This window comes from Mchenga conophoros, linkage group LG5 (genome assembly GCF_057382185.1).
Source record: "Mchenga conophoros isolate Kocher_MC1m ecotype Shallow Benthic linkage group LG5, M_conophoros_male_GT1.1, whole genome shotgun sequence".
Lineage (NCBI taxonomy): Eukaryota > Metazoa > Chordata > Actinopteri > Cichliformes > Cichlidae > Mchenga > Mchenga conophoros.
Genome location: NC_140530.1, coordinates 6,928,562 through 6,954,958, shown reverse-complemented (window position 1 = coordinate 6,954,958; position 26,397 = coordinate 6,928,562). Strand labels below are relative to the sequence as shown.

The 26,397-nt window shown below is 42.0% G+C and overlaps 1 protein-coding gene across 1 annotated transcript; it reads left to right on the top strand.

Moving 5' to 3' along the window:
* Nucleotides 1-104: 104 nt before the first annotated feature.
* Nucleotides 105-26,391, top strand: wnt4 (wingless-type MMTV integration site family, member 4). The gene is made up of 6 exons (XM_085272975.1): nucleotides 105-725; nucleotides 19,976-20,057; nucleotides 22,359-22,512; nucleotides 22,850-22,981; nucleotides 23,287-23,429; nucleotides 24,457-26,391. Exons 1-6 carry the CDS (start codon nucleotides 649-651, stop codon nucleotides 24,925-24,927), a joined length of 1,059 nt encoding a protein of 352 aa, XP_085129101.1. The 5' UTR covers nucleotides 105-648; the 3' UTR covers nucleotides 24,928-26,391.
* Nucleotides 26,392-26,397: the final 6 nt, after the last annotated feature.

Genomic DNA, 26,397 nt, shown 5'->3' with positions numbered 1-26,397 from the left:
CGCAAAAAAACTCCCATCTCTCTGCCGTACCTCTATAACCTCGCGCCGCCCCTCAGCTAAAGTCAGTGCACACGCTCTCTCTTCTGCCAGACGCTCAAGGAGACGGCAGTGTGTGAGGAGGACCCGCGTGTATGCGCGCGCGTGTGTGTGTACGTGTGTGTGCGCGCATGTCTCGGGCTAAGGTCGGAGATTCCCCAGCACGCTGACAGGAGATCCCCGCTTGTCTGAGAGCGGCAGCCGGCAGCGGGTGATAAAGCTTCAAGTGAAGAAGAGCAGCGGGAGGAAGAAGAACCGGCGGAGAGCTGCTTCATCTTGGCTTTTAAACTTGACTGCTCCTCCACGCGCTCTCCCGGCGCAGAGAAGGAAAGCAAACAAGTTGATTCCGAAGAAGGGTCGATTCAGCCAAAGCTGCACTAGATCTTTTTTTTAAGCATCCCTTTGGAGCCCCTCTCCCCGTCCCTTCTGAGCGCGCAGTGACAGAAGGAGGGACGGGAGAACCGGGCAGACGGACCGTGAAGCTGCGCGTCTTCCCCGGTGCAGGACCCATTGGATGCGGGATGATGGATTAACAGCCTAGGCTGTGCACGACCCCCTTGTCCACCTCGGGATTATTTCGGCTCTCACTGACCCCCCTCCTTCCCTCTCGAGATGACCGAGGAATATGTTTTTCGGTGCGTCCTGATGCTCTGCTGCGCGCTTCTCTCGGCCAACGCGAGTAACTGGCTGTAAGTTGGACGTTCACATTTCTAAACCAGAATCCACAAATTTCCGCTCTTGTACTTCACCTGTGCTCCTGTTTTCCTCCTCATCTACACATCATCTTCGTCTAACCCCCCACCCCGGCTCAGTGGGCGCACAGGTTAATGGTTAACCATCAGGCACACACTGTCTCTCTCTCACTTTCTCTCTTTCAGACTTAATAACTTACTAATATGGCTACCCCCCCCCCCCCCCCCCCCCCCCCAAAAAAAAGCCAAAGTTTGGTCAGCTGTTTGTTTTGGAGTGATTGGACGATAAATTGCATTTTGCGCAAAAAAGTTAAAGATTTTTGTCTACATAACGTAATTAACTGACTGGTTTAAAAAAAGTTAACATAAAGCCCAAGAGAAAAGTGGGCAAACTCAATGTGAGGCTCCTGTGTGCTGCTCTTATCAGCAGCAAAAAGTCAAATTAGGAGGGAGTTTTTGAATTATGTTTTTTCTCTTTTGCAAAACTGAACAATTCCTCCTACTCTGAGAAACCAGACCAGGCATGAAGTAGATAAATAAATGCATATATAGATACAAATAAAAGTCCCCTTTCTTTAACTTGTAGAGAAACAGCAGGTTTTTATTTGAACTAAAATACTCCCTTTTAAACCTTTTTAAATGAGTGAAATAAAATAGCAACTTCAATTTTGCAAACAAACACTAATGGTATGGGTGCGTGACTAAAGATAAGAAGTTCAGTGAGGTCACTAAAAGCAAAACATCAGTATCATGCATTTGTTTTCAAAAGGTGTAACACACAGCCCGACGCTGTAGCCGAAGCGCACCGTGCCACCTCTTCTTCTGGGGGCCGGTCGGTTGGGTCGCGTGTGTGTGCCTGCTCTGAAGGCAGCCTGTGGGAGGTGGATAGGTGGGTTTCTGCATTCCTCTGCAGGCTCCGCTCCATTTTCTACTGCCATTCATTCCACTCACCTTTAGCAAATTTACAAGCAGTGCTCATCATTCAGGGGGACTGTTTCATTTCCCCCCCTTCTTCCATAGAATCGAGGCTCTGTTGATATGAAGTCGAGCTGACAGAGAGCTATGTAGTAACTAATAACTACAGTATTCTCAAACTGTGGTTACTCACTTGACGATTTGTATTTTTATTTCCTCATAGTAGGGAGAGTTATAGTAGCCTTCTGTGTTTACGTCAGGCTGGTGCTGCAGACGGCCTGACTGATATTGCTGACAGATTCATCAGAGTAAGTTAAATTAAAGCCCTGCCAAACAGCACTGCCTACCTTGAACTCTGTCACTGAGTACAGGGTAATTGTGCTGTTTGGGGCTGAAGGCGTGGTGACAGCAGCACACAGCAGGCATGTACAGGCAGGCTGCCGAGCTGCCAGTCTGCTCTGCAGGATTAAACTGTTGAGGAAAATCTGTGTGTGAGTCCTCCACGCTTCAGCAAGGGTCAGAGGATGAGAAGCAGTTTCAGCATTGCTGTTAGTACAGTGGCTCTGAAACATGCAATAACTACACCTGTTGTGTAACAGAGCAGGTTACCACTGTACCTGATTGGACAGAAGACGGGAGTTGCATGCAATGTTATTTACTTATACTAGGATTTTGACATACAGTAGTCTTGATGTAGTCAGTTGACTTGTGTGGAACCATAAATTGTATACAGAAGATGGACATGGCATGAGTTTTGAACACGTATTCTGTGTGAAGCCAGCAGGGGGCGACTTCTGTAGTTGCAAAAAGCTGTCCTGTTGTGTAGAACTCTGTGGTAAAACTATCTTCAGGTGTCTTGATCTGTGACCTCGTTAAACACTCTCCTGATGAGTTTATGATGTCAGCTGCACATTTCAAGACCAAATATTACACATTGTTCATGTTGTAAAATACAAGCAAAGTCAAAATAGGAGAATAAAACAGTATGGTCACTGGCTAATGATTCATCAATCAGATGTGGTTGTTTAACGCTGTAATGTGTTTGGTTTTGCAAAGCTGAGGGAAGAAGAGTCTGACTGATGCCCACTAGTGTTGTTCAATAATGGCAAAAAGTAATTACCATTATTTTGCCCAATATTGTGTTTACTGGTTTTTGTTCTGTTTGTTTTGGCCAAATCAGTGGATTTCTTCACATTTGTTAAAAAAGGGGGGATTTAAATGAGCTTCAATTATTAGTTAATAATTTAACTGAATGAATTAAATAAGTGTGAACTCAAGCAAACATTCCACAGCCTGGAGGGAAGTGTTTGGGCTTTAAAGGAGGGAGGAAAGGAAAGGGACATGCTGATAGAGTTATATTAGCAGCTCATGATTATTCCTTTGACCAAATCTAAATCCAGTCACTACTTTTAGTTTTTGTTTTTATTTAAACTTAATGCCCAAAGCAGTAGAGAAGCTTCAGATATCGAGATATATAGAAGTATGCTTCAAAAGCAGACAAACCATAACAGAAGTTGAATGAGCATATTTGACCTTTAGTTTCAAATTATATATATATTTCAATATAATCAACACGTATCATGCAATAATTCAAAAGTCTTAGTCTTAATAGATACTAGAAGGGATGCAGACTAAATCCAAGGATATGCACCTACCGTTTTAATGTGTCTTATAACTCGACTTACTGCACCGGGCAATAGAAATCTGGAAATAGAAACACTGAAAATCAGGGGTTTAAGGGGACAGTACAAGGATTTAGTGATACACTTCCAAACAGTTCCAAACTCTTAGAAAAATTGAATTGGCAAAATCTAGAATACCCCGAAATTAACTCTGTCCTGAGAATTAAGCTCTTCATGAGCTTGATCCTACGTTGCCCATAATGCAACTTGATAGTGTTGTTATCAGACCAGTCGACCCTTCCGGCCCAGTAAATACCCACACCTTTAAAACTACTTGGCCCCTGTTTGTAACAAAGGCACTTCAGTATAATGTATAATAATAATAACATAACAATGCTTTGTCCCCAAGCCAAAATAACCCTGATGTTATCACTATGACATAATTAGGATCGGGAATATGCTGAGTCATACTCCTAAACTGAAATCTTGGAACACACACACACACACACACACACACACACACACACACACACACACGCACACACACACGCACATACACACGCACTCACACACACACACACACACACACACACACACACACACACACGCACATACACACGCACTCACACACACACACACACACACACACACACACACACACACACACACACACACACGCACGCACATACACACGCACTCACACACACACACGCCTGTTTCGTTTCTGTTCCATAGCTAAGGATGACATCATGAAATCTAGCTAAAATTAGCCTTTGGTAAACTTCTGGGCATTTTTACTTTTATGAATTACGAGAACAAATCCATTCCTATAAAGTAATAATGTGCATGTTAGTTGATATTACAAAATAACTGAGTGAACTACAACTTCTGTTGAAGCAATAAAGGCTAATAGAGTCACACTGAATGCTGAGGCTGTGTTCCGGTATAGAGCTCTTAAAATCCTGACTGACGAGGAGGTTAAACTGCTCGTCACGCCTCTCAGCTGTTCTTAAATCACGCTGAACCGCAGCCTGAACCGGGCTGTTTGTTTACTTCACCTGCAGCTCTCCGTGTCACCTTTAGCCCATCCACCAGGATGTGATCCGCCAGATCTCTGTGGCTGCTGAGTCACATTTAGTGTCCCGTTTGACAAGCAGGGATCTGAATGCTGCTTTTCATTAATTTGTCTATCATCACCCTCCTCCTCCTCCTCGGCTTCCTCTTACCCTGCACCAACTGGTTCTGCTGCGCCTGCCCGCTGCTCCTGGCCTTGTGGGTGTGTGTGTATGTGTGTGTGTGTGTCTTTGTGATTTTTGAACTTGAGTATGTGAGCTGGCATGTCCCCCAACAGTGGCACACGCTCAGTAATTACCACACTGTGCAGGGGAATGGGAGCCACTTACATACGTGCACACGCATGCACACATGCACACACACACAAACACCTACACACACACACAGATGTATTCTCCATCTACACTTGGTATAAACACGTAATCTGGATGTGAATAACCGATCTGCATACAGGAAAAAGATGCATTAATGCAGGATGTTTGTGCACCTGAGCACCATAAAGTAAGGCAGACCACAGGCTGAGGAGGTCAAGCTCCAGCTGCCTCATACCATAAACCAAAGCTAGGCCCTCAAAGGCACAGGCACTATCATCGGCCTCAGCTCTGCCCTGGAATAAAACCAGAGCTCATGCAGAATCATGCCATGATGTATAGAGTGTTTGCTGACAAGTCGTTCACTTAACTCCACCTCATTTATTTACATAATTAAAACTGTGGCCATAATCGAGATGACAAAAGCGAGAAAAAGCGAATACCAATGAAAAGAATGTGATTAATCAGATAACGTATGCGCATACAGCTCACATTACAGGACCATTTTGGAATTAGTTTTTACCTGGGTAAAAACAAAGGTTTGTGATCATCTCAATATTGCGCAACAGCGCTACAACTGTCAACCGCAAACGAACTGCAAAGAATCCGATATTGTTGTTTGACAGAGTGTAAACACAGAAATTAGCCACCTGTCTCCTCCCAGGACACTTTCCAGCTGACAGAGTCTCCGACCCATCTTCCAATTAGTAACCTCAAAACGTCCATCGCTTTTCCTCCATCAGTTTTACTGCTTTGGCTTTTAGTGAAATGTCCTAACCAGATGGAATTTTGTGCAGAAATCCACGGCCACCAGATGATCACACTTAGCTTTTCTTCTATTGATACCTTTGACTTGAGTGGGTGTTGCTGTATAGACGCCGTCCTGCTCATGATGACTTATAAAATCCCTGGTTAGCTTCTAACTTTTCCTCTAACAGGATCATCTGCAAAAATAATAAGGGAACACTCAATCATCAGAGTATAGACAGACAAAGCCAGTTAGACTTCAGGGAAGTCAGTAAGGAAGCATAAACCACTGTGGATCCATTTCAGCTGCAAATCCTCGAGGATGACACTTCTACATGTGATGTTGCAGAAAGGTGTGCTGTGACTCCCAACACAGTGTCAAGACTATGGAGGAGAAAGCAGGAGATGGGTCATTGGATGAAAAGAGGGTGGGTTAACCCAATAGCAGGGCTGGTATTTGTTTGTGCAGCAAACAGGAGCAGACTCAAACTGTCAGGAACAGACTCACTGAAGGCGGCATAAGAGTTCAGCATCCTCAGATGGGGCTGTTGCTCACAGCATAGCACTGCGCAGATCAATCGGCAAGACTCACTCAAGAACACCAGAACTGGCAGATCTGCCACTGGCACTCTGTTCTCGTCACAGATGAGACCATGCTCACACTGTCGGTGTAGTGGGCCCTGGACAACCCTGACCTCAAGTGGCCGGTATGTGTACGCAGTTCCTGGATGACGAAGATATTGACGCCACTGATTGGTCCTCAGGTTCCCCAAACCTGAATCTAACTTGCTGGTCCTAACACATCATCCCTGACATCAAGCTACAAGCACTGACAGGGACACCAGCAAAAAGCAAACAAGAGAAAGATCTATCAGACGAGGGAGCTGTCTTGTCTCTGCCTCTCCTTGCATCTGTCGTCACTATGATTTGCCCTAAAGCAGGTTAAGTGGATTGACATTGGTTTATTGTTCCAAAGTGGACAAATCAATATCCCTGGAGTTTAACTGACTGTGTGTTATTATTGTTATTGAGCAATATTGTTTGCAAATATTGTAAGGATAACGTGCTAAACTGACGCGAAGGACGATTTAAAATAATTAATAACTGCAGTGGCAACAAAAAGATTACTTGACATTTGTCTGCGACAGATTCAGCAGTGTCTTCTTATTGTCTTGAATGGAAGTTAAAAGCAGGGCAAAGTGTTGGTTTTAGTGTACTGCGCGTCCTGGACGAGCATGGTAAGGTGATAAAGAGATGGCAGCTGATCAGTAGTCAGAGAAAGCCCTGCGGTACACACTGGCGCCTCACACTGCTTTTCACACGCGCACTCTCTCTCTCTCACACGCTCGCACATGTGGTAAATCAGTGGCATGTTATTTCGAGCCCTCTTGTCACCAGAGTGTGTGCAATTATCGTGGCACACTTGGAGCCACGGGATAACCAGATTACAGCCGGTCCTGCTGGGGGCTGACGAGGAAACGCCGGCACCGCTAAAAGACAAGCAGCCCTGGCTGACCAACAGAGAGGTGCACGGGGCGTTTAGAAGACATAACACGCTTTTGGAGGTCTGGGGGGTCCTGTGGTGTGAACAGCTGACTGCATTTCTGCTTTTGTACTACAGCGTCTGTGATGCTCCTGTGAGGCAGGAATAGGAAATGCTCCAAAAAATATCTCAACCGTACGCAGATGCAGGACAGTCATAGGTGCAGACAAGTGTTCTTAAACAATGTGAAGTTAGTTGTTCCACTGTTGCTACAACTGGCAACACTGTAAATGGTGCCCATGTTAATAGAATGAGTATCTTCAGTATCTTATTGTAGCGTTACAATAGACGATACTAATGTTCATTTTATTGACAGTAAAAAAGCTCATAGCTAATGATTTCTCAAAGACAAGAAACTCAGAAAGATCAAAATTTACAAAACTGACTTAATGTTTTATTCAAGATGACCTGAAACAAATGCATGAGACCCTAAACTACTGCGGGGTCTTTACCTCACAATATAAAGCATGCAAGGGGACTAAAACTGAACTGAATATAACGTTTTTTAAGTCGGAGCAGGCAATCACTTGTTCATAGGATTCTCTGTATAAGTATAAAGTAGGTAATTCTATAGAGTAGTGTTAACTTGGTAGCAGAAAAGGTGAGAAGAACCATGCTAACCACATGCACGGGGACTTCTTTATATATCCAGTGTTATGTACAATACTTGGGTTATGTGCACATCACATGTGTTAACTGTGTAAACAGTAAGCAGGAGCGGTAAATGGTGCAAGTCCTAACCTGCCTGCTCCGCATGAAGGATGTCATTTTCACAAGCCAGCTTATCTCCTTATCTATCCAACCTGAATGTGAAAATTAAAAAAAAATAATCATAAAAATGTCTTTGACACTGTGGGAAAAGGCATTAATAATTGAACTCTTCGGACACAATCCTATTCTATCCTCTTTATTCCAGTTTGTTAGGTACACTGGTACAACTGGTTGTTACCTCAGATATCTAATCAAATCAACATGGTAGAAACTCAGTGCATTCAGGCGTGGCCAAGATGACCTGCTGATGTTGAAATGAGCATCTGAATGGGCAAGAAAGGTGATATAAGTGACTTTGAGCATGACATGGCTGTTAGTGCCAGGTGGGCTGCTCTGAGTATTTCAGAACCTGGAATTTTGCAATCTTACCATCTCCAGGACCACAAAAGAGAAAATAACTGGTGAGCAGCAGTTCTTCTGGTGAAGTTTCTTTGTTGATGCCAGAAGTCAAAGGAGAATGGTCCGGCTGCTTCAAGCTGATAGGAATGCAACACTAACTGAATAACCACTCGTTATAACCAGGCTATGCAAAACAGCACCTGGTAACACACAACGGCGAACGTCGATGCAGATGAGCTACAGCAACAGAAGACCACACAAGTTGCAATTCCTGTCAGCTAAGAACCAGAAACTGAGGGCAAAGTCAGACAACAGCAGACTGGAAAAACTGGAAAATGGACCAAACAACGTGACAGCATGGATCCATCCTGGAGGATCTCAGGTGGTGTAATGGTGTGGAGGATATTTTCTTGGCACACTTTGGACACCTCAGTACCAGATGAGCCTGCCTGAGTATTGTTGCTGACCATGTCCATCCCTTTATAACCACAGTGTACACTCTTTCTGGCAGCTGCTTCCAGCAGGACAATACACCCTGTCACAAAGGTCGAATCACATCCATGCTGTCATGACAACATGGACCAAAATCTCTGATGAGCAATCTGCTGAAAATGTACCCTGAAAAATTAAGACTGAAAGCAAAGGGGATCCAAACTAAGTGTCCAATGACTTCCTACCATAAGGCCGCCTTCCCACTCTGAATTGGATAAATGGAAGATGATTGTATATCTTGGGGTTATAATAGCTGCAGTCAGATTATTGATCGCTTTTCTTCTATGTACATTCTAGCCACATCTGGCTCTTTCTAGCCCATGTTAGCTTATGTCTTGGCTTATTAAAGAAGATGATTTTTTAAATGTACCATCCACCAATTTTTTTTCTGCCTCTATTTGTCAGCTTTTAAGGAAATTGACAGCAGCATACTTTGACTACTAGCTTTATCACCCGAATGAGAGAATTTTGACCGACAAATAGAGACTTGCTTGCTCACAAGCTGATATCATCATGCATGCCTATCATCTTTGTCCTACCAAACCCAGCTACACAAAACCATCCAGTTAGCTGGCTAATGTTACCTAAACACAGAAACGGCCACAGGTACATGTCGCAGGAATCAGACACGGCCAAGTCCTGCATTTAGAAATAATCAGCTGTTCACAGCTATTGTTTCCCGCACACACACGAACACACACACACACACGCACACACACACACACACACACACACACACACACACACACACACACACACACACACACACACACACACACACACACAGTAATTGGCTCGTAGCCTTTTGAGGCTACCAGGCAGGAGGTTAATTTCATGGCTTTTACTGCTTCTTTCTCCAAACGTGTGTGAAAATGTGTTTTTGTGTGCAAGTGTGTGAGGGTTGTGGGGTTGGCAGAGCATGTTATTTTTAGGGGGAAATGAGCAGCTCTAGTGGAGCCAGCAGCATATAAATACACCAAGACAAACGTAGAGGCGCGCAGACACACACACACACACACAGCTGCAGAGCAAACTGTAGACTGTGCATTAATTGAACTCATCAGACTGTTTGACCTCTCACCTTTTAACATTTTAATCTTTTATCACTTAACCATCTCCCTGCCTCACAGCCACTTTTCCTTCTCTTGCCTTCACCGTCTGACCTTAAACGATTCCCTCTGAGCTTTTTTCCATCCTCCCCTCCTTATCTCTCATTCTTTCCGCTGAAGGTACTGTCTCTCTCCCCTACTTTTATTTTTTGTGCGGGTGTCACAAGGACCTTTTGAGTATTATGTCTCAAATGAATACAACACCCGACACATCCACCAAACAACGCCGACACCAGCTTCTTAAACCAGCTACTGCATGTCAGCGGTGTTGACATGCAGAGAGGGAGAGATCATGCATGCGATGAGGGCTCATAAGAAAACAACAAAAACACAAACACAAAAACTAATTTTGCGGGTCTTTTTTAGTGATGAGGTGCTTCTACTTTTAACTTTTTGCTTCTCTTTGTTTTAAGCCCATTTCCGAACGATGCTTTCCTTTATAAATGCAGAGATGATCCTGCTTAATTAGATTATATAATAAAAGAGGGGTGAAGAAAAAGCATTAACTGCATATATAATTGAGCAAATGTTGTGCTATCCCAAAACATTTTACATTCTGCCATTCCTAACACATATTTACATTTAAGGCTTTTTTTTAAAAGTTTATATATTTTCTTTTTAACTTGAGATAAACATGTCTTACCCATTACCCTGGGTTAACAGATATAATATTTTTTAAATATATAATAAGAACATATCTAATAAAGAAGTAAACCTGTGTGTAGGTGGAGTGAAGTGATCAGAATACTTACTGTGAAGCCATTCGCTGCACTCAGATGTCATTTTTCTTCTTTTCTTTGGGCTATACACGCTTGGCAATTTTGGCCATCCGCTGGTTTGAATCAAAAAGCAACAGGCTGGCTTCAAATGTGAAATAGAAATGTCATGCAGATGTACTCACTGAAGTTCTGCTTTTAAGCAGTTTCAAGCTGCAGTCATACAGTGCAGACACCTGCTGAACGGTGCTAAAAAAACTACTAAAATAATATAACTTCATTCACCAAAACTGAGGCACAGTTTGTACCACACAGCAAGCCATATGCAGCCTCAGAATCTGCACTGAAGCTTTAGGATCCCAATGTCAAGTGCCTATTGGAGGAACTGCTGTTTTTGGCACCAGTGTTGCCACTTGGAAACACTCAAATAACAAAATAAAATAAAAAATTTTAAAAAGTTATTTTTACTGATCGTGGTGTAAAAACGCCTGCTGCAAATCCAGTCAGCATGAATGTGGTTTCTGGAAGACTGGGTTATAAAACACTGCAAGCGCAACGTCATTGCGTCGATTTGACAAAGTGGATTATTCAGGTTCCTTCGCACGCTGGATATAAAGTATTTATATCGTTTATAATGCACATATTTGGAGACAGAAAATGTTTGGATATCTTGATTATCTCCATGTGGCATACACTGACACCTTCGTTAGGGATTCTTAAATGTTATCCGTCATGGGTCAATCATTTTTGCACTTCCATATAAGGTCAGCTGTAACCCTATTACAGATGGATATGTGGACAAGAAGCCTCTGCCACTGCCAGAGTGTTTTCCAAATACTAATTTGTACAGGCACATGTACAACACTGGCTGTTCACAGCAGCGTAAAGCCATCAGGAAGTTTAGAAGCTGGAGAGTTTAGTTCTGTGTTGATGCTCAGTGTAGGAAGGTGGCTTAAGCCAAACTGAGAGAATAGTGCCCTCTACAGGTCAGTATCTGCTTTACATGCTGTGTGAAACACTGCAGAGGGCACACTGAGGGTTAGCTGGGGCCACTTGTTTTTGAATGTATACTGCCCTCATGTTCTCCACCAGCAGTGCTCATTGTAAAAGTTTATTATTTCATTTGCTTTTACTGCGCTGCTGAAAAATGACCGTCAGTGCATGTTGACTGTAACTGGTAGCAGGCTTGTCTCAGCTCTTGTAAAACAAGCACACAGTCCCTCGGCAGAAAAGACTCTTTTCTTGCAGCGCTCCTCCTTGCACTTCCCATTTATTCTATATTTACTGGTCACTGTGTACCTCTGCTGTGTGTTCAGTACTGGAAAGTCAAACATGAGGATATTTTCATATAAATACACACTGGAGACGATGGCGGTGCAGAGAGTGTGCTGCAGTTTGGAAGCATTTGTGTCATTTTGTGTGAAGAGACTGACTGAAGCACAGATCACAGCTTCTACCCCAGCTCTCTCTTGTCTGCAGGTTCTCTTCCTTTTGGCCCTCTTTTTATTTTTGTGGTGAGAAGAGAGACTTTTGAAAGAAGAGAGGTCAAATCTAGCACCGAGCAGGGGTGTTTCTGTGCACTCTGTCCAGGTACTCTGGCTCCTTCCTGCAGTCCAAAGACTTACAGTCAGAAGGGTTAGGTTAACTGGTCATTCTACATTCCCCTCTCTCTCTTTCTAATCTATATATTTGATACAGGAAGAGAGCAAAGAAGAGAGAAAGTCTAAATAGCAGCTCTCCTCTGTACATTTGCACTTAGTTTACCTCAGCTGGTTCTCTTCAAGGTACTTGCTGATTCTGATCATTTGTCTGTACTGATATCTCATATAGCCACTACAGTCTGTACCAACAAGGTTCATACGTACCAACATATCCTGGTTTGCACTCGGGTACTTCCTGGTGGCATTGGTGTAGGGTGTGTGTGTGTTTGTTTGTGTGTGTGCCCTTGAAAGCATGATGGTAGTTTTGGTACAAAATATATCTATCTCACATCTGAGATGAAGTTTTGCCTTTCAGTTTGTGGGTGTTGCAAACAGTATTCTGCTAAAAAAGATGAACATTAACTGAACTTAGTCTCTACCCCTGAACCTACATGGGTTCAAAAATCACTCTGTCTGGTTTTAGTGCAACATCTTAAATCACAGACTTTTTACAGCTTCGAACCAGGAGTGTCGTGGGTGTTTGACCAGATATTATATTTGAGCTTAGAGTACTTTAATACACCTGACAAAATGTTATCATTTTATAAATGAGTTATATGAAAAAGCTTTATTAATGGCCACCAGTGTTGTTCAAGTTACTTGAAAAAAGTAAATAGTTACTTATTACTGATTACTTCTCCAAAAAAGTAATCCCATTACTTTACTGATTACTTATTTTCAAAACTAATTAGTTACTTATTACTAAGTTACTTTTAAAAACATGATACACAACCTGAATACGCAATAAAGCAAAAGACCTTTCAGCCCAATTCTATTTTTTCTGCATAATGCATCATACAAAACTGAAACAAATGGAAAGCCTCTTTTTAAAACTTGTTTTATTAGTTTGAATTTTACGCACATTGCAAAATTTTAATTATATGCAACAGTCGTTGTCTTGAAGAAATGTGTTTAACATTTGAACCTCTTTTCTGCATATTCCAGCATATAAAATAAAATAATTCTTTATGTTTACATTCACTCTTTCAAATAAAATAAGGGCAAAATACAGCAGAAAATAAATAAAATCAAAGATTTAGCAGGACTAAGTCCTGTCTCTTAAATCTTGTCACCTGTTTAGCAGGAGTGGGGCGGGTGGAGGTTTGCCCGGTGCCACAGTGGTCATGTCAGTGGGAGGATCCGGGGGTTTCTCAGTGAAGGTCACATTCCCGTGGCAGCGTGCTCGGTGCTCGCTCAGATTTCAAGTTAAATTTTTCGCTGTAAAAAAAGTTTTCTTCCCACGCAGAGTGAACAGCGCACGCTAATGTTTTTGTCACTTTTTACAGAGTCAAATTCAAAGTAATGTCATGTTATCCATCGTTGATCTGCACACGTCTGTTGCTGCCACGGGCGTCGCACGCTCGTACGTCATTGTCATGAGACACTCTCACAAACAGAATCACGGCGTGCTTAAGGAAAGTAACAGTAATCTAATTACTTTTTTGCAATAGTAATCCCTTACTTTACTCATTACTTGAAAAAAGTAATGGGATTACAGTAACGCGTTACTGCCCATCTCTGATGGTGACACAGGGCTCATATTGTTATAGAAATACAAACAGGAGTTTTTGAATGATATTCATTTCTTTTTTATGTAGCTGCAATAAACCTGCAGTTATGATGGCGCTCTGTTTATATTTATCTGTTATTCTCAGTTTCAGCCTCTCATGAGCGTGGGGTGGAGGGTGAAAGGTATGGAGCATTCCACCTGAAGCGCGGTGCGTTCGCAGGCCGCTGTGTGTTTGTGTTGCATTACACGTCGCAGCCTTCACAGCACCATTGGCTCCACTGGGCTTAGGCTTCTGAGATTTAGGCACGCAAGCACCAGAGACCCGAGAGACAGAGGGAGAAGAGGGGGAGAAACCGGGATGATGGTGTGTGTGTGTGTGTGTGTGTGTGTGTGTGTGTGTGTGTGTGTGTGTGTGTGTGTGTGTGTAGTGTTCTGTCCTTCTACGGGTTGACTCCTCTGTAGAGGTGTTTTGTTAACCTCATCTCTGGGAAGTGAAGTGTATACACTGCAAAATGAACAGATAAAGTGGGAGAGGACTCACGCACACACCCAAGGCCTTCAACTAGCTTTCCCACGCACACACACACATCTATGAAATTACCTGAATAACAAGTTATCCATTGTTTATTAAATGTTTCCAGGGTGAATGTCAGGCCAGAGCGATGCCATCCAGCTGCTTCTGTCTCTTTGTGTGGGTGCTGCTGTCAGTCGTTTTGCGATTTTGGGCCTTTTTTTGTTTTGGGGGATTATTTCGTGCTGACTGACGGTCTCCCAGCTGGATGCCTTGACCCAAACGTAGCACCATGCCCAAGGCTATGCTAGAAAACAAAGACAGATCAAAAGCCCCACATGTCTTTGATGAGAGCCGTGCAACTGCAATCGAGCAAATCAGAGAGAAGAGTTGAAGTGGACTCGATCCAGTTCAGATGGAGGGAGGGAGATGAGGGGCAGGACCTGTTGAAAATGATCAGAGGATGTACCTCACAGAGAGCTAGAGGGTCGACCGTGAGGCCCAGGGCTCCCTTGAAACCGTGCGGATTTACCTGAGCAAAACATTTCCAGGCTAAATTTAAAGAATTTGCACAAAGAACCACCTTTAGCAGCAATAACTTGAAGTCATCATTTCATCATCATCAGTCTCTGATAATTGTGGAGGGATTTTGGCTCACTCTTCTTTAGAGGGGTGCTTCCGTTCATTGAGGTTTGCTGACATTCATTCACGCACAGCTCTCATAAGATCCCACCACAGCATCTCAGTCAGGCTGATGTCCACACTTTGACTGGGTTTTTCATTCTGTTGCAGATTTTCTGGTCTGTTTGGGTTTTTCTGTAATTTCTATGAACGTTGCGCAGTCTGACCTTGGGGCGACATCCACTCCTGAGAGGACTGTGGTTTGTGTGTTAACACACATCTCAATGTTCAAGACCAGGAAACTGCAAAAAGCACCTGGCTGCTACTTACCCTCTTACTTCCTACAGAAGCAGTAAGGGTGTACTTACTTTGCTAGTTTCCTAGCTGGACTAGGAAGGGTGACCTTATCTTTACAGGTTTCAGGCAAATCCAAAGTTATTGTTCTCACACGCGGGCGCCGTGGTTCGCACTGTTGTCTCTGAAGAGTTAAAGGAAAACTGTCATGTTTGCACCGTTCACTTTTTAACCAAATCTCAACATTATTCAAACAACTGGCAAAGTCGTGTTTCATGTCTTTTCAGCCACTTTTGCTCAATGGGGACTTCTGTTCTTTCCCAGTTTCTGCAACAGCATTAACCTTTCAAAGAGGAATCAGAAGTTACATTTATAATCAATAAAATACACACTTGCACATTTTAGTACAGCCAATCAGGAGTGTGACTTGTTGCATGGTGAGTTAATAGTATGACACCAGAGCTTGTGGTTGGAGTGGCTTGTATTACTTACCGCATGAATCCCTCTGAACACACGATTACCAAAGCAGCTCCACATTGTCAGCATTGCTCAAGATCCCAACACTGTTCAGCTTTATTGACGTCAGATCTAAGACCCAGGTGGACCACGCATGGCTCAGATTAGTGATACAATTTGCTGACTTTGTGTCTTTGTCTTCAGCGCTATCGTTTAAACGTACGCTACATTGTACATTTCTTTGAATGTATTGGATTTAATTGTACTCTGTCTTGTAAAATACCTCGTACTCTTTTTTTTCTGATTAAAAACATTACTCTGGTAGCTGTAGTTTGTAGATATTTTCCTTTTACAAACCCAAACCTCTGAGTGACTTATAAAATATGATTTGGCACTGCGTGTGCACACAGGTGTTTTGACTTACGCGCCTTGATTAGAAAGGTTGGAGGTCGTTCAGATTGGAGTTGTGCAAATCCACATATGCTGGGAATTTACTTTGAGCCAATATGTTCTAATAATAATGATAAATATGTATCTTGTCCAGACAGTAAGCCATTTATATTCTTCCAGTACTTGTTGCTTGTTACACTTTTCATTTGTATTGCTTGTTGACATTTCTACACTGTGTACAATTCACAAAACATCCGAGTCCTCTTTCCACCAAATTACATGTTAGCACATCACAGATAAACATTTCAGTGAAATGCATACATGATGTCTCCTCTGATTACCTGTTTGTTGATTACTGTTCATGATCCTTCACACTCTCATGTTGTTTAATGATGATGTCACTAAATAATGAGGTCTGCAAATGTCAGGTTTTAGTGTCCTTTGTTAAAGGTTCAAGTTCAGGGTTTTACATGGATTCAGTTTGGCTTCAAAAAGACAAATATTTTATAAAATGACGGTTTATTGTTAAATGATTAACTCAACGTTCATTTTGAAGTCTTTAGGTCTTTTAAAGCATCTTCCTTTATCATCTAGTCTACTCTAAATTAAATCACAATGCAACAAACAAACCTGTAAAGAGTACTTGAAAGTAGCCACAGAAGCCCTGAACACATTTGAAAATAAATGAGGTGATAAATTGTGAAGGAATGGGGGTCATTTTCATAAAGACTTTCATGCATGACTTGTGTTTGCAATAAGAGAAATCCCCCACTTGCTAGTCATTAGGAAGAATGCAAGTTTACAGCACCTCCGCATTGCCCACACTTTTTCTGACTCAACAAATGAATAGCCACACTTTCTCTTTCCAGCTCAGACCTTCTGTGGCTCCGTAGTTGCTTAATGCTGCATGTTGTCCAAGCCAACATGCAAGTCACTATTTATCAGAGCATGTTACTTCTGCAATACACTAAAATGTGATACATTTCATAGAGTTAATTGTAACCATTTCAAATTTTTACATATTCCATCGTTAACACAGAAGTGCTGATCAGTGCTAATTTCAGCCACAATGCTTGTTGTCCACGACATGAGAGAATAGTGCAGACTTTCTGTTGAAGGTCAGCATGGAGGTGCTTTAACTTTCTGAGCGCATGATGTCAATCGTTTGGGAGGATGTGAGCAGATGCGGCTAAGAGGTGGCAGAGTGGCAGAGAGTAGGGTTATCACAGTGATGAGTGTTTAATCCAGACGCTGTCTGGATGGGAAGAGAAAAAGTCCATGGAACAGACAGAGAGAAAGAGAGAGGAAGACATTATCTCAGCTGTTGAGAGGTGGCGATGAAGAGGGTGAAGGGGGAGGAGGAGCTGTTTGACCTCAAGAAGGACGGCATCGTAATACTGCCCCATTAACACGTGTTACATCCACCAGGTCATTGTGTCCCATCTAGAGTCAGGGCTAGTGTTTTGGTAACGTTAGCATCCACCCTTTTTATAGAACGCTCGTCACTACACCCAAACAGGGAAGCTGTAATGCCAAAAGGAATGCATGCGATTTCAGCTTTTTTACTTATTTAGCATATGACTTAAAGAAAACTAATCTTAGTAAGGTCTCCAGTGATCTGGTGGATGTTAAGAGGTTAAAAGAGTTGAGCAGTGGCTACGAGCCAACTTTATTAAACGACCTATAGCCTTAGCCAGTGTAAAGAACTTCAGCTGGCTTTGTGTTATATTAAAGTTTGGTCTGTAATCTTACAGAAGAATTCTTTGCAGTCTGGTTGTGCGCCATGGCTTGATTGAGATGGGCAAGCAGGGCTTTACAGAGGTATGTGTGGTCTGGGAACTCATAACCCAAGACTCATAAAAGAAGCTGGGGGAACCTGAAGGAAATACACGTCTACTTGTACAGAATAATAGTCTAAAAGTTAATTCTGTTGGAATTTGCCTTTATTAAGGGACATTTTGGTATTCAAACTCTGACCAGTGCCCATTTACTGAATTCTTTCTTACATAGTAAAATCAGCCATGTCTCCTAAAAAGACATGGCTATACGACTATATAACTATATGCAGTGCTCTTTTTTCCCTCTCGTTTTCTCCCTTCAGAAATACCTTACAGTGAGACCAACAGGTGGTTAAAGAATTAGTCACAGCCCATTATTTCAACTTTTTGGCTTCTAAGCTTTCTTTTTTTAATCTCAGATTTAGACTCCTTTTTACTAACTTTTGGAAATGACCAAAAGTTACAATAGATGCTTTCAAACATTAACTATATTAAACCTTGAAAACCTCAGTTTTCAAGGTCATTTTTTGCCCCAAAAGTGGCAAGAAAATAAATTACATTTAACAAATGTGCATGTGTTTCTTTCAAAATGTGATTGAGAATCCAGCACAGGTCTGTGGAAAGATGCCTGATAAAACAGGGTGTTCACTTCAAAATCTAGATATGATACCACATTTGAAAGTGTATGCCAGCTTTTGAGCATTTTGAGTTAATACATATACTACTATATTTACTGATGCTGTGAAGCCACACAGAACACATCACAATCCAGTGTTTCCTGAGAACTGAGAGATCAATACTCAGCTCTTCTTTGGATTTCGCCTGCTAAAGAACACGGTTTGGCATCCCTCCATGTCTTAGCAAAGCCTTTTGATGCATTAATAACAGTTTTTTTGAGGACCAGTTTTTAGACCTGTGTGTCTGAAGCTATAGCAGTGAGTGACAGCAACCTCCAGAAACCACTCACAACCAGTTGGAGAATACTCACTTTTCCCTACTGAAGGTGGTTGCCAACTGGTCTGTAGCCTTGTGTGATTGCTGATTAACACCTCCTGAATCTCCCTCTGCAGATATTTACTCACAGATATGAGGCTGGAAATCAATTTCCAGCAAGATGCAAAAATGAGCATAAAAAGCAAACAAAAAGTACATATGGAATACAACTTTTATTTTTAATATTTTTATACACCAGTTTATTCACTGACACTACACTGTATGAAAATGATATTCATAAGTGTCTTGAAATTAGAGATAAAATATGAACTCAGGAAAAAGTGTTAGTATCATTATCATTGTTTATAAAACATTATTCTTCATTTATTATTTTCTTTTTATTATTTTCTTCTGTCTTTGTTTCGGCAAAATCTTGTTGTAAAATTGCCATTTTGCTGTATTTCACAAAAGCAGGTGTAATAGTTAAACTTCAGCCTTCACATTTTCCCTAAATAATTTACCAAAATAAAATTAATCATTATTAGATACCAATTTCTAACCTGTGCTTGTTTTTTTTTTATTTTTGGGAAAATGAAAACAGCTAAGGATCACATCTGTTTGTTTTAGAAAAACAAAACATTTTAGACTCAACATGTACATGCACATGACGTCTTGGGACACTGAGGGGTGCAGACAGTACACAGCTTGGGTAGTTATGAGAAAGCCTATTTCTGTAAGGTGAAGCTATGACTTGAGATATGAGGCTGAGGTGGAAGTGGTAGGGTCAGGGCATCCAGACTGATGCCATTTTCTCATATATCTTAGACTGTGTGTGTGTGTGTGTGTGTGTGTGTGTGTGTGTGTGTGTGTGTGTGTGTGTGTGTGTGTGTGTGTGTGTGTGTGTGTGCAGTATATCTCCCTGACCTGTCTGGCCTGGAGGTGGTGTGTTTGTGTGATAAGCCACTTTCCCTCCTCTCAATGTCCTCACACTTGGATGTTCATCCAAAACATTCCCACAAAGGCACGGGAGCTTTTTGCAGCTCTGCTTCCCAACTGTAAGAATGATTAATGATGAGCATGGCTCAAGAAAGTCTGCAAGTTAGTTCAGGCTGGATACTCGAGTTGTTGCTTGCATCATACGGCTGACTCTCCTTACTCTTCTTACTTCACCAGCATCCTCCTGTAGGCTCCAAGTAAATGTTTGTTCAAGACTCACAAATTTCTTTGTGTATCATATTTGCACTGAATGATGATCTAGGAGGGGGAGGGAGCCAGTTTAGCAAGCAACCCATATAGCATAAAGTTTAATGCAGAGCCCTGTTCAAATCCACCTTGTGGCCATTTACTGTGTATTTGTAAAATGAAATATTGCTTTTTTGAGCTCACTAAAGAAGCCTTGTTGTTTTTTCCACTAGGTACCTCGCCAAGCTGTCATCAGTGGGGAGCATCAGGGACGAGGAGACGTGTGAGAGGTTACGAGGCCTGATCCAGAGACAGGTACTCCACTCAACTGTAGTAATAAGTTACTAAGTCAGTTATGAAGTTACAAATGCACTTGTTTTTCACTATAAAGAGTTATATTCAGTCAAGGTGAGCTGTCCATCAGTGTCCATCAGTCCACACCCAAAACTCCAATATCAGTATGGATATACATAAAGAGCAATACTATCCATACAGGGCAAACATATTTATTGCACCAGCCTACAAGCATGGCTTCCTAAGGCTGTAAAGTTGGCCATTTTAACATGGAGGTCTCTGGGGGATTGAATCATTTTTGGACCCAGCCTGAAATGTTCATGGAAGGACCTGCAAAGGAATTTCAACTTTCATCACTGAGAATTTATAAACTACTGCTATCAATCATTTTTAAGGTTTGATAGTGTAGACTAGTAAAACCAAGCTGTTAATTCTTGAAAAGTTCTACATTCAAAGAATTTGAGCGTAAAAAAAAAAGTGTACATAAAGCGGTTTTAAGGATTGTTAGCTCGTTGGTTTTCTGATGTCAGTTGTTAGCAGAAACAAAACCAGCCTGCTTCCTCTTGAGAGGACAACACTTCATAGATGAGTCCTTGGAAGATTCAGAAACTGGGGCCTGACTTGTACATCAACCCCAACAAGCTAAGGCTACTATGTTACTCGATATGGTAGCATCTACAGAATACATCAAAGGCTTCTAGGCTACATTATGACATTGTTTGCAACATTTATGGCATTTGGTTTACTGCTTTGTCAGGTATTTTAAACAGATATGTGGTGATATTATTTGTTCCAGCCACTTCTAGCTGTTGTTTTGTCCTCCTCTGTTCCATATCCAGCTAAGCTTTGCTGATTTCTATGCATTGCCTGCCATGAAAAAAAAAGGTTTCTCGTGGTAAGCCATCTTGATCGTTTACATTCGGTATTGTCAGTCTTGGACACTCCAAGCTTGGAAATTGTAATCCTCAACTTGGAAAATTCCAACCTGAGTTGAACGCACAGCCGTGCACACTGAGCGGTTACCTGTGGTCTGTCCTGCCTCACTAACAACATATAGGCTCCATTTACTAAATTAAATCCAAGAGGTCATCCAAAACAAAACTGAATACATTTACAAAACTACATATAGAAGTTTACATATGTTCAAGAAAACCATATGGGTAACAATATGGACAAAATTTTGCCATGATCGTTGGAACTCATAGGCTCATGGAAATTAGAGGTAGTAAAGTTAGCATGTTGATATGTCTCACTAACTACTGGTTGCATTGCCATTGATTTTTACACTGACATTCCTGACTCCTATTGACTCAGGTGATCCCCAGACATTTCCTGTAGTGCCACCAGTAATCCCAAACGTTTCATTATCCAGCGAAATATCTCCACATCTACTGGATATATTGGGACATAATTTTCTACAGACATTCCCGGGTCCCAGACATGACTTTGCTGATCCCCTGACTTTTCCTCTGGCGCCACCCCAAAGTTGGCATTTGTGGTTGGGGTGAAATTTTCTTGACAAGTTTCGGATTGATTACAATGACATTTTCCCTCCAGGAAAATTTACAATGGAATTTAATTCTGATGATCCTCTTACTTGTCATGAGGCCCCTCCATCAGGTCAAATTTAATTTGTCTTGTATTTTGGTTTCTGACAGAATACAAGTATTACATAACTACCAGCATACCAACAAACCAAATTATTAGAGCACATGCAGCATAGGTGTTATAATGTATTATGCTAATACTGAAAGTTTGAGCATATAAGCATCATGAAGTGCCGAAACAGGTAGTAACAATACACCGTAATTAAAAGATGAACGTAACCGTTTTTTGAGGATCTGTTCTGAAGCACTCATATTTTTGCCCATGTTGGTTTTGGACTCAGAAATGACTATATAAACAGATGAGAGGGTGGGGAGCTAATTCATTAGCTAGAGGAGCAAGTCTGGGTTGAATACTACATCCATGAAGTGCACAAATGGACCTGCTTATCAGTGTAAGTGACAAACTAATTAAATGCTGATGGGGAAGCTTCTTGGATAGGTGGAAAAACACAGCAAACTGTATTATTTTCCAGATAATTCCATTACGAATGCTCTAAAAGACCCAAGAGCATCAACAAAATTGACAAGTTCAACCCAGTGACTCATTTTAGCTAACGTGAGTCCTAAAAGACAAATATCCCCTCCGGCTGCCTTTGTTGTCACACCTCTCAAAGTATCCATGCCACTAATTTTAAGCTTAGATCAGAACAGTAAAAACTTTCTAGCTGCATGCTCTTCGTTTGTGGGTGACGCAGCTCCTGTGTGTCCACTACAGGTTCAGATCTGTAAGCGGAGCGTGGAGGTGATGGATGCGGTGCGTCGTGGAGCCCAGCTGGCTATAGATGAGTGTCAGTTTCAGTTTCGCAACCGTCGATGGAACTGCTCCACACTGGAGTCGATGCCTGTGTTTGGGAAAGTGGTCACGCAAGGTAAGATCATCCACTGCAGCGATTCCAGAAGACACTTTAATGGCAGACAACACTAAAGCTGGTCTATAATGCTAAAACAGGTTTATCTGTTCTGCATTTACAAAAGTGCAACATAAATAACTCATCATGTTTTATATACTGTGAAATGTTTGAGCTTGTTTCCATTTCTATTGGCTCCAGCGTATTAATGTCTGGGCCCAATTCTTTAGATTTTAACACACTTTTGTGTGTATACACACACACATACACTTTATCTGATCATTCAGAAGTACAAGCTCTTTTCATTTGCATAATGACACAATGTGACTGTGTGCTTGTGTTTATGCTTGTGTGTTAGGCACCCGTGAAGCAGCCTTTGTGTATGCCATCTCAGCAGCCAGTGTGGCGTTTGCGGTCACGAGGGCCTGCAGCAGCGGGGAGCTGGAAAAATGTGGTTGTGACCACAATGTACATGGAGTCAGTCCAGAGGGTAGGTCTCTCTCACTCTTTCACACAAACACACACTCAGAAAAGGAAACACAAGGGCCAACTGATCCTGTACAGTTTAATGCAGAAATAAGACTATATAATATGAAAATTGTTTTCCAAGCAGACATAACTGTGAGACTGTTAATGATGACATTTTAAAACCACCCCACACACATTTCCACATTAAATTATAAGTTTATGAAGAATAAAACCTGACTGAAAAATAGCTTGTGGTATAGTATCAGTGCAACATTTAAAAGCCTTACAATGACCGTTTCTTGTCTCTGTATTAATATCCTTTATTAGGGTTCCAGTGGTCAGGCTGCAGCGATAACATTGCATATGGAGTGGCCTTCTCTCAGTCCTTTGTCGATGTGAGGGAGAGGAGTAAAGGCCAGTCCTCCAGTCGGGCTCTCATGAACCTGCACAACAACGAGGCCGGCAGAAAGGTAATCCACTGCTGTTGATAAAGAGCCGTGGCTTATGTTCAAATTATTTGAAACAATCAAGTCATTCAAGATAACAAAAAAAAAAAAGCTTGAAGAAAAGCTTGAAACCTTGAATTTATTTACAGAAGATCCAAGGTCAACTCTCAAGTAGATGAGAAGCCTCAAGTTATAAGACACATTCCCAAGTCAAGTCTCCAGCCATTCAAAGGATCAAGATATTTTAAAAAGTAGTTTTTACCTTTTGTAGGGGTTTGATGTCCATTACAGTCAAATCTTAAGTCATTTGAGACAAGTCCATCTAGGTCAGGTTTTAACTTCTTGAGAATAAGTTTAAATTGAGTGTTTTTTTAGTTGAAAGGTTTTTAGTCCTTCAGTTAAAAAAAAAAAAAACTAGTCAGGATTATATACGTTAAAAACAGGCTTAAGCCAAGTTGTGATCAAGTTATTTAAGACAAGTCCAAGTGTCACACCATATGTGACAAGTCAATGTCAATTCTCAAGTCAGCCTAGAAAGTCAAACCCAGAGTTCTCAAATCATGTCACAAGTTCTTTAAGTTTAATGTTGTTGATGTTAGTAGTCTAGTCCAGCCATTCGAGAAAAGTCCAAGTGAGCATAACCAAATAGAAAGTTAAGCCCCAAATTATAAGAGATAAACCCTCGAATCAAGTCTCTAGTAATTCGATTTGCCCTTTTGTAGGGTGGCACTGCATTAATTTTCAGTCAAGTTTCTTTTAAAAAGAAACATCAAGTCTGGTCTTCAGTCATTTAACACAAGTCCAAATTAAATATGAAGTTACTGAAAAGAGATCTAAAAAAATGTGAGAAAACTAAAAGACAACACAAATTATTTGAGACAAATGCAAAGTCAGGTATCAAGTCATTTAATAGAAATACGAGTCAAAGCTCCATTTTTGTTTTAGGTGTTACTGAGAGCAAATTCAGCGTTATAGAAACAGATGTTGGCATCCAGATCTGCTGCTTTTAAAGCTGTTTCAGCAAACCAAATGTTCTTTGGAATCCTTGCAGGCCATCCTGTCTCACATGCGTGTGGAGTGCAAATGCCACGGCGTCTCAGGCTCCTGTGAGGTGAAGACCTGCTGGAAAGCCATGCCACCATTTCGCAAGGTGGGCAACATCATCAAGGAGAAGTTTGACGGCGCTACCGAGGTAGAGCAGCGGAAGGTGGGCACAACCAAAGTCCTTGTTCCTCGCAATTCCCAGTTCAAACCTCACACGGATGAAGACCTGGTCTACCTGGAACCAAGTCCAGATTTCTGCGATTACGATCCACGCACGCCAGGGATGCTGGGCACGGTGGGTCGCCAGTGTAACCGAACATCCAAGGCCATCGACGGCTGTGAGCTGATGTGCTGCGGCCGTGGCTTCCAGACACAGGAGGTGGAGGTGGTGGACAGGTGCAGCTGTAAGTTCCACTGGTGCTGTTACGTCAAATGCAAACAGTGCCGTAAAATGGTGGAGATTCACACGTGCCGGTGATGGAGGCGGAGGCACAGAGGGAACTGCTGATAGACAAAAAATGCCCCGTACTCCTGATCGGCTAAAGAAAAGAGGGAGTAGGGAGGACTTGTTTAGTTCCTTCATCTCCTTTAACCATCCCAGCCTCCTACTGCTATTCAACAGACACAGACTGATTGCCCGAGAGGTCAAAGGTCATCCGATCCTTTATTTTTTTTTGCCACCTTAGTGGACATCAGTAGATTAGGCATGGGATTTCCTATAAAGCTACAGTCTGTTTGTTTCTTCTCAAGTAGAGAGCATCTTTCAGTTCCTGATTCGCTCCCTCACAGTCATATTTAGTTTGTCATTGATCCTTATTTTTGTAATGTTTAACTTATTTGTTGAGAGTTTTGCTGAGGGGGTTGACAGGGGCAGTTATAGAAGGACTACAGACAAACCGACGAGTGGAGATTATCATGGACAAACTAGACAAACGGCTAGGCAGTTTGGGGGTTTGGGGGTTGTGTTAAGGAGGAGGGTTGTTGGCCGTCAGCCCTTGTTGCTGCTGCTGCTTCAGGGACTCACTTGGAGACAAAAATGGAGACTGCAAGTCTGTCACAGGACAGGCTAAAACAACAAAGAGGAACACTTTGTGATTTGCTTTCTGAGTATACATGGCTGCGCTGAGGCTCACTTGCCTCTCAGTCGCTTATTTTGCCCTCCGCAACACCCTGATGCTGCTCTACTCACTCATCCACTGTCTTCCTAACGACAAGAGGACGATGACGGACGGACGAAAGCCACTGTCAGCTGTGTCCTGTTTTTTCAGTAGGCAGGTGATGGGCGTCGGTCAAACAAAACACTCACACCTGCATTCACCCACAGCTGCTAGCCACAAACACACACCAGACAGCTTCCATGAAAAACACTTTCTACGTCAGCTTCGGCGCATGTCCTTGGCATCACCCTGTGTGCTCGTTTGAGAATCGATGCGGGTTCTGACCTTGTGCTGCACGCTGTCATCTGCCAAATGCTAGTCAGCTTAATGCAAACAACACACAGTCAAGTTAACACACAGCGACATGCCTGCATCTCCAAACAGACATAATGTAAATACACATTCAGACATACAAAGAAAGGGGTCTGCCAGAGGGTTGCCGAGCATGTTCATCACACATGATGACTGAAGCACTTTCTCTCCAAGCGCACATAGAGCCCTCGCCCTACAGCAACAAACACAAAATCACACGACCAAGTGTTCCCTGTTCCTTTCCTAACACGCACACACACACTACACACACAGTTTCTCATGCCACTTTCAGGACTCTACTGTCATCTTGTACCACCATCATAAAGCCAAGCTTTCCTATAATAACTTGCTATCATCATAGAGACATACTGTAGATCTGTAAAGACTTATACACTGAAGACTATACTGCCTATGAATGTATGTTAATAATGAATATATGCTGTGTCAAAAAAAAGGCTTTTGTCGCTTTTTGTTATAAA

What these genes read in the sequence shown, in the direction of transcription:
- wnt4 (XM_085272975.1), top strand. Translation starts at nt 649, where the DNA reads ATGACCGAGGAATATGTTTTTCGGTGCGTCCTGATGCTCTGCTGCGCG. An exon ending in TGGGAAAGTGGTCACGCAAG is followed by an intron (nt 22,513 to 22,849) that starts GTAAGATCATCC and finishes CTTGTGTGTTAG; the next exon opens with GCACCCGTGAAGCAGCCTTT. An exon ending in ACATGGAGTCAGTCCAGAGG is followed by an intron (nt 22,982 to 23,286) that starts GTAGGTCTCTCT and finishes ATCCTTTATTAG; the next exon opens with GGTTCCAGTGGTCAGGCTGC.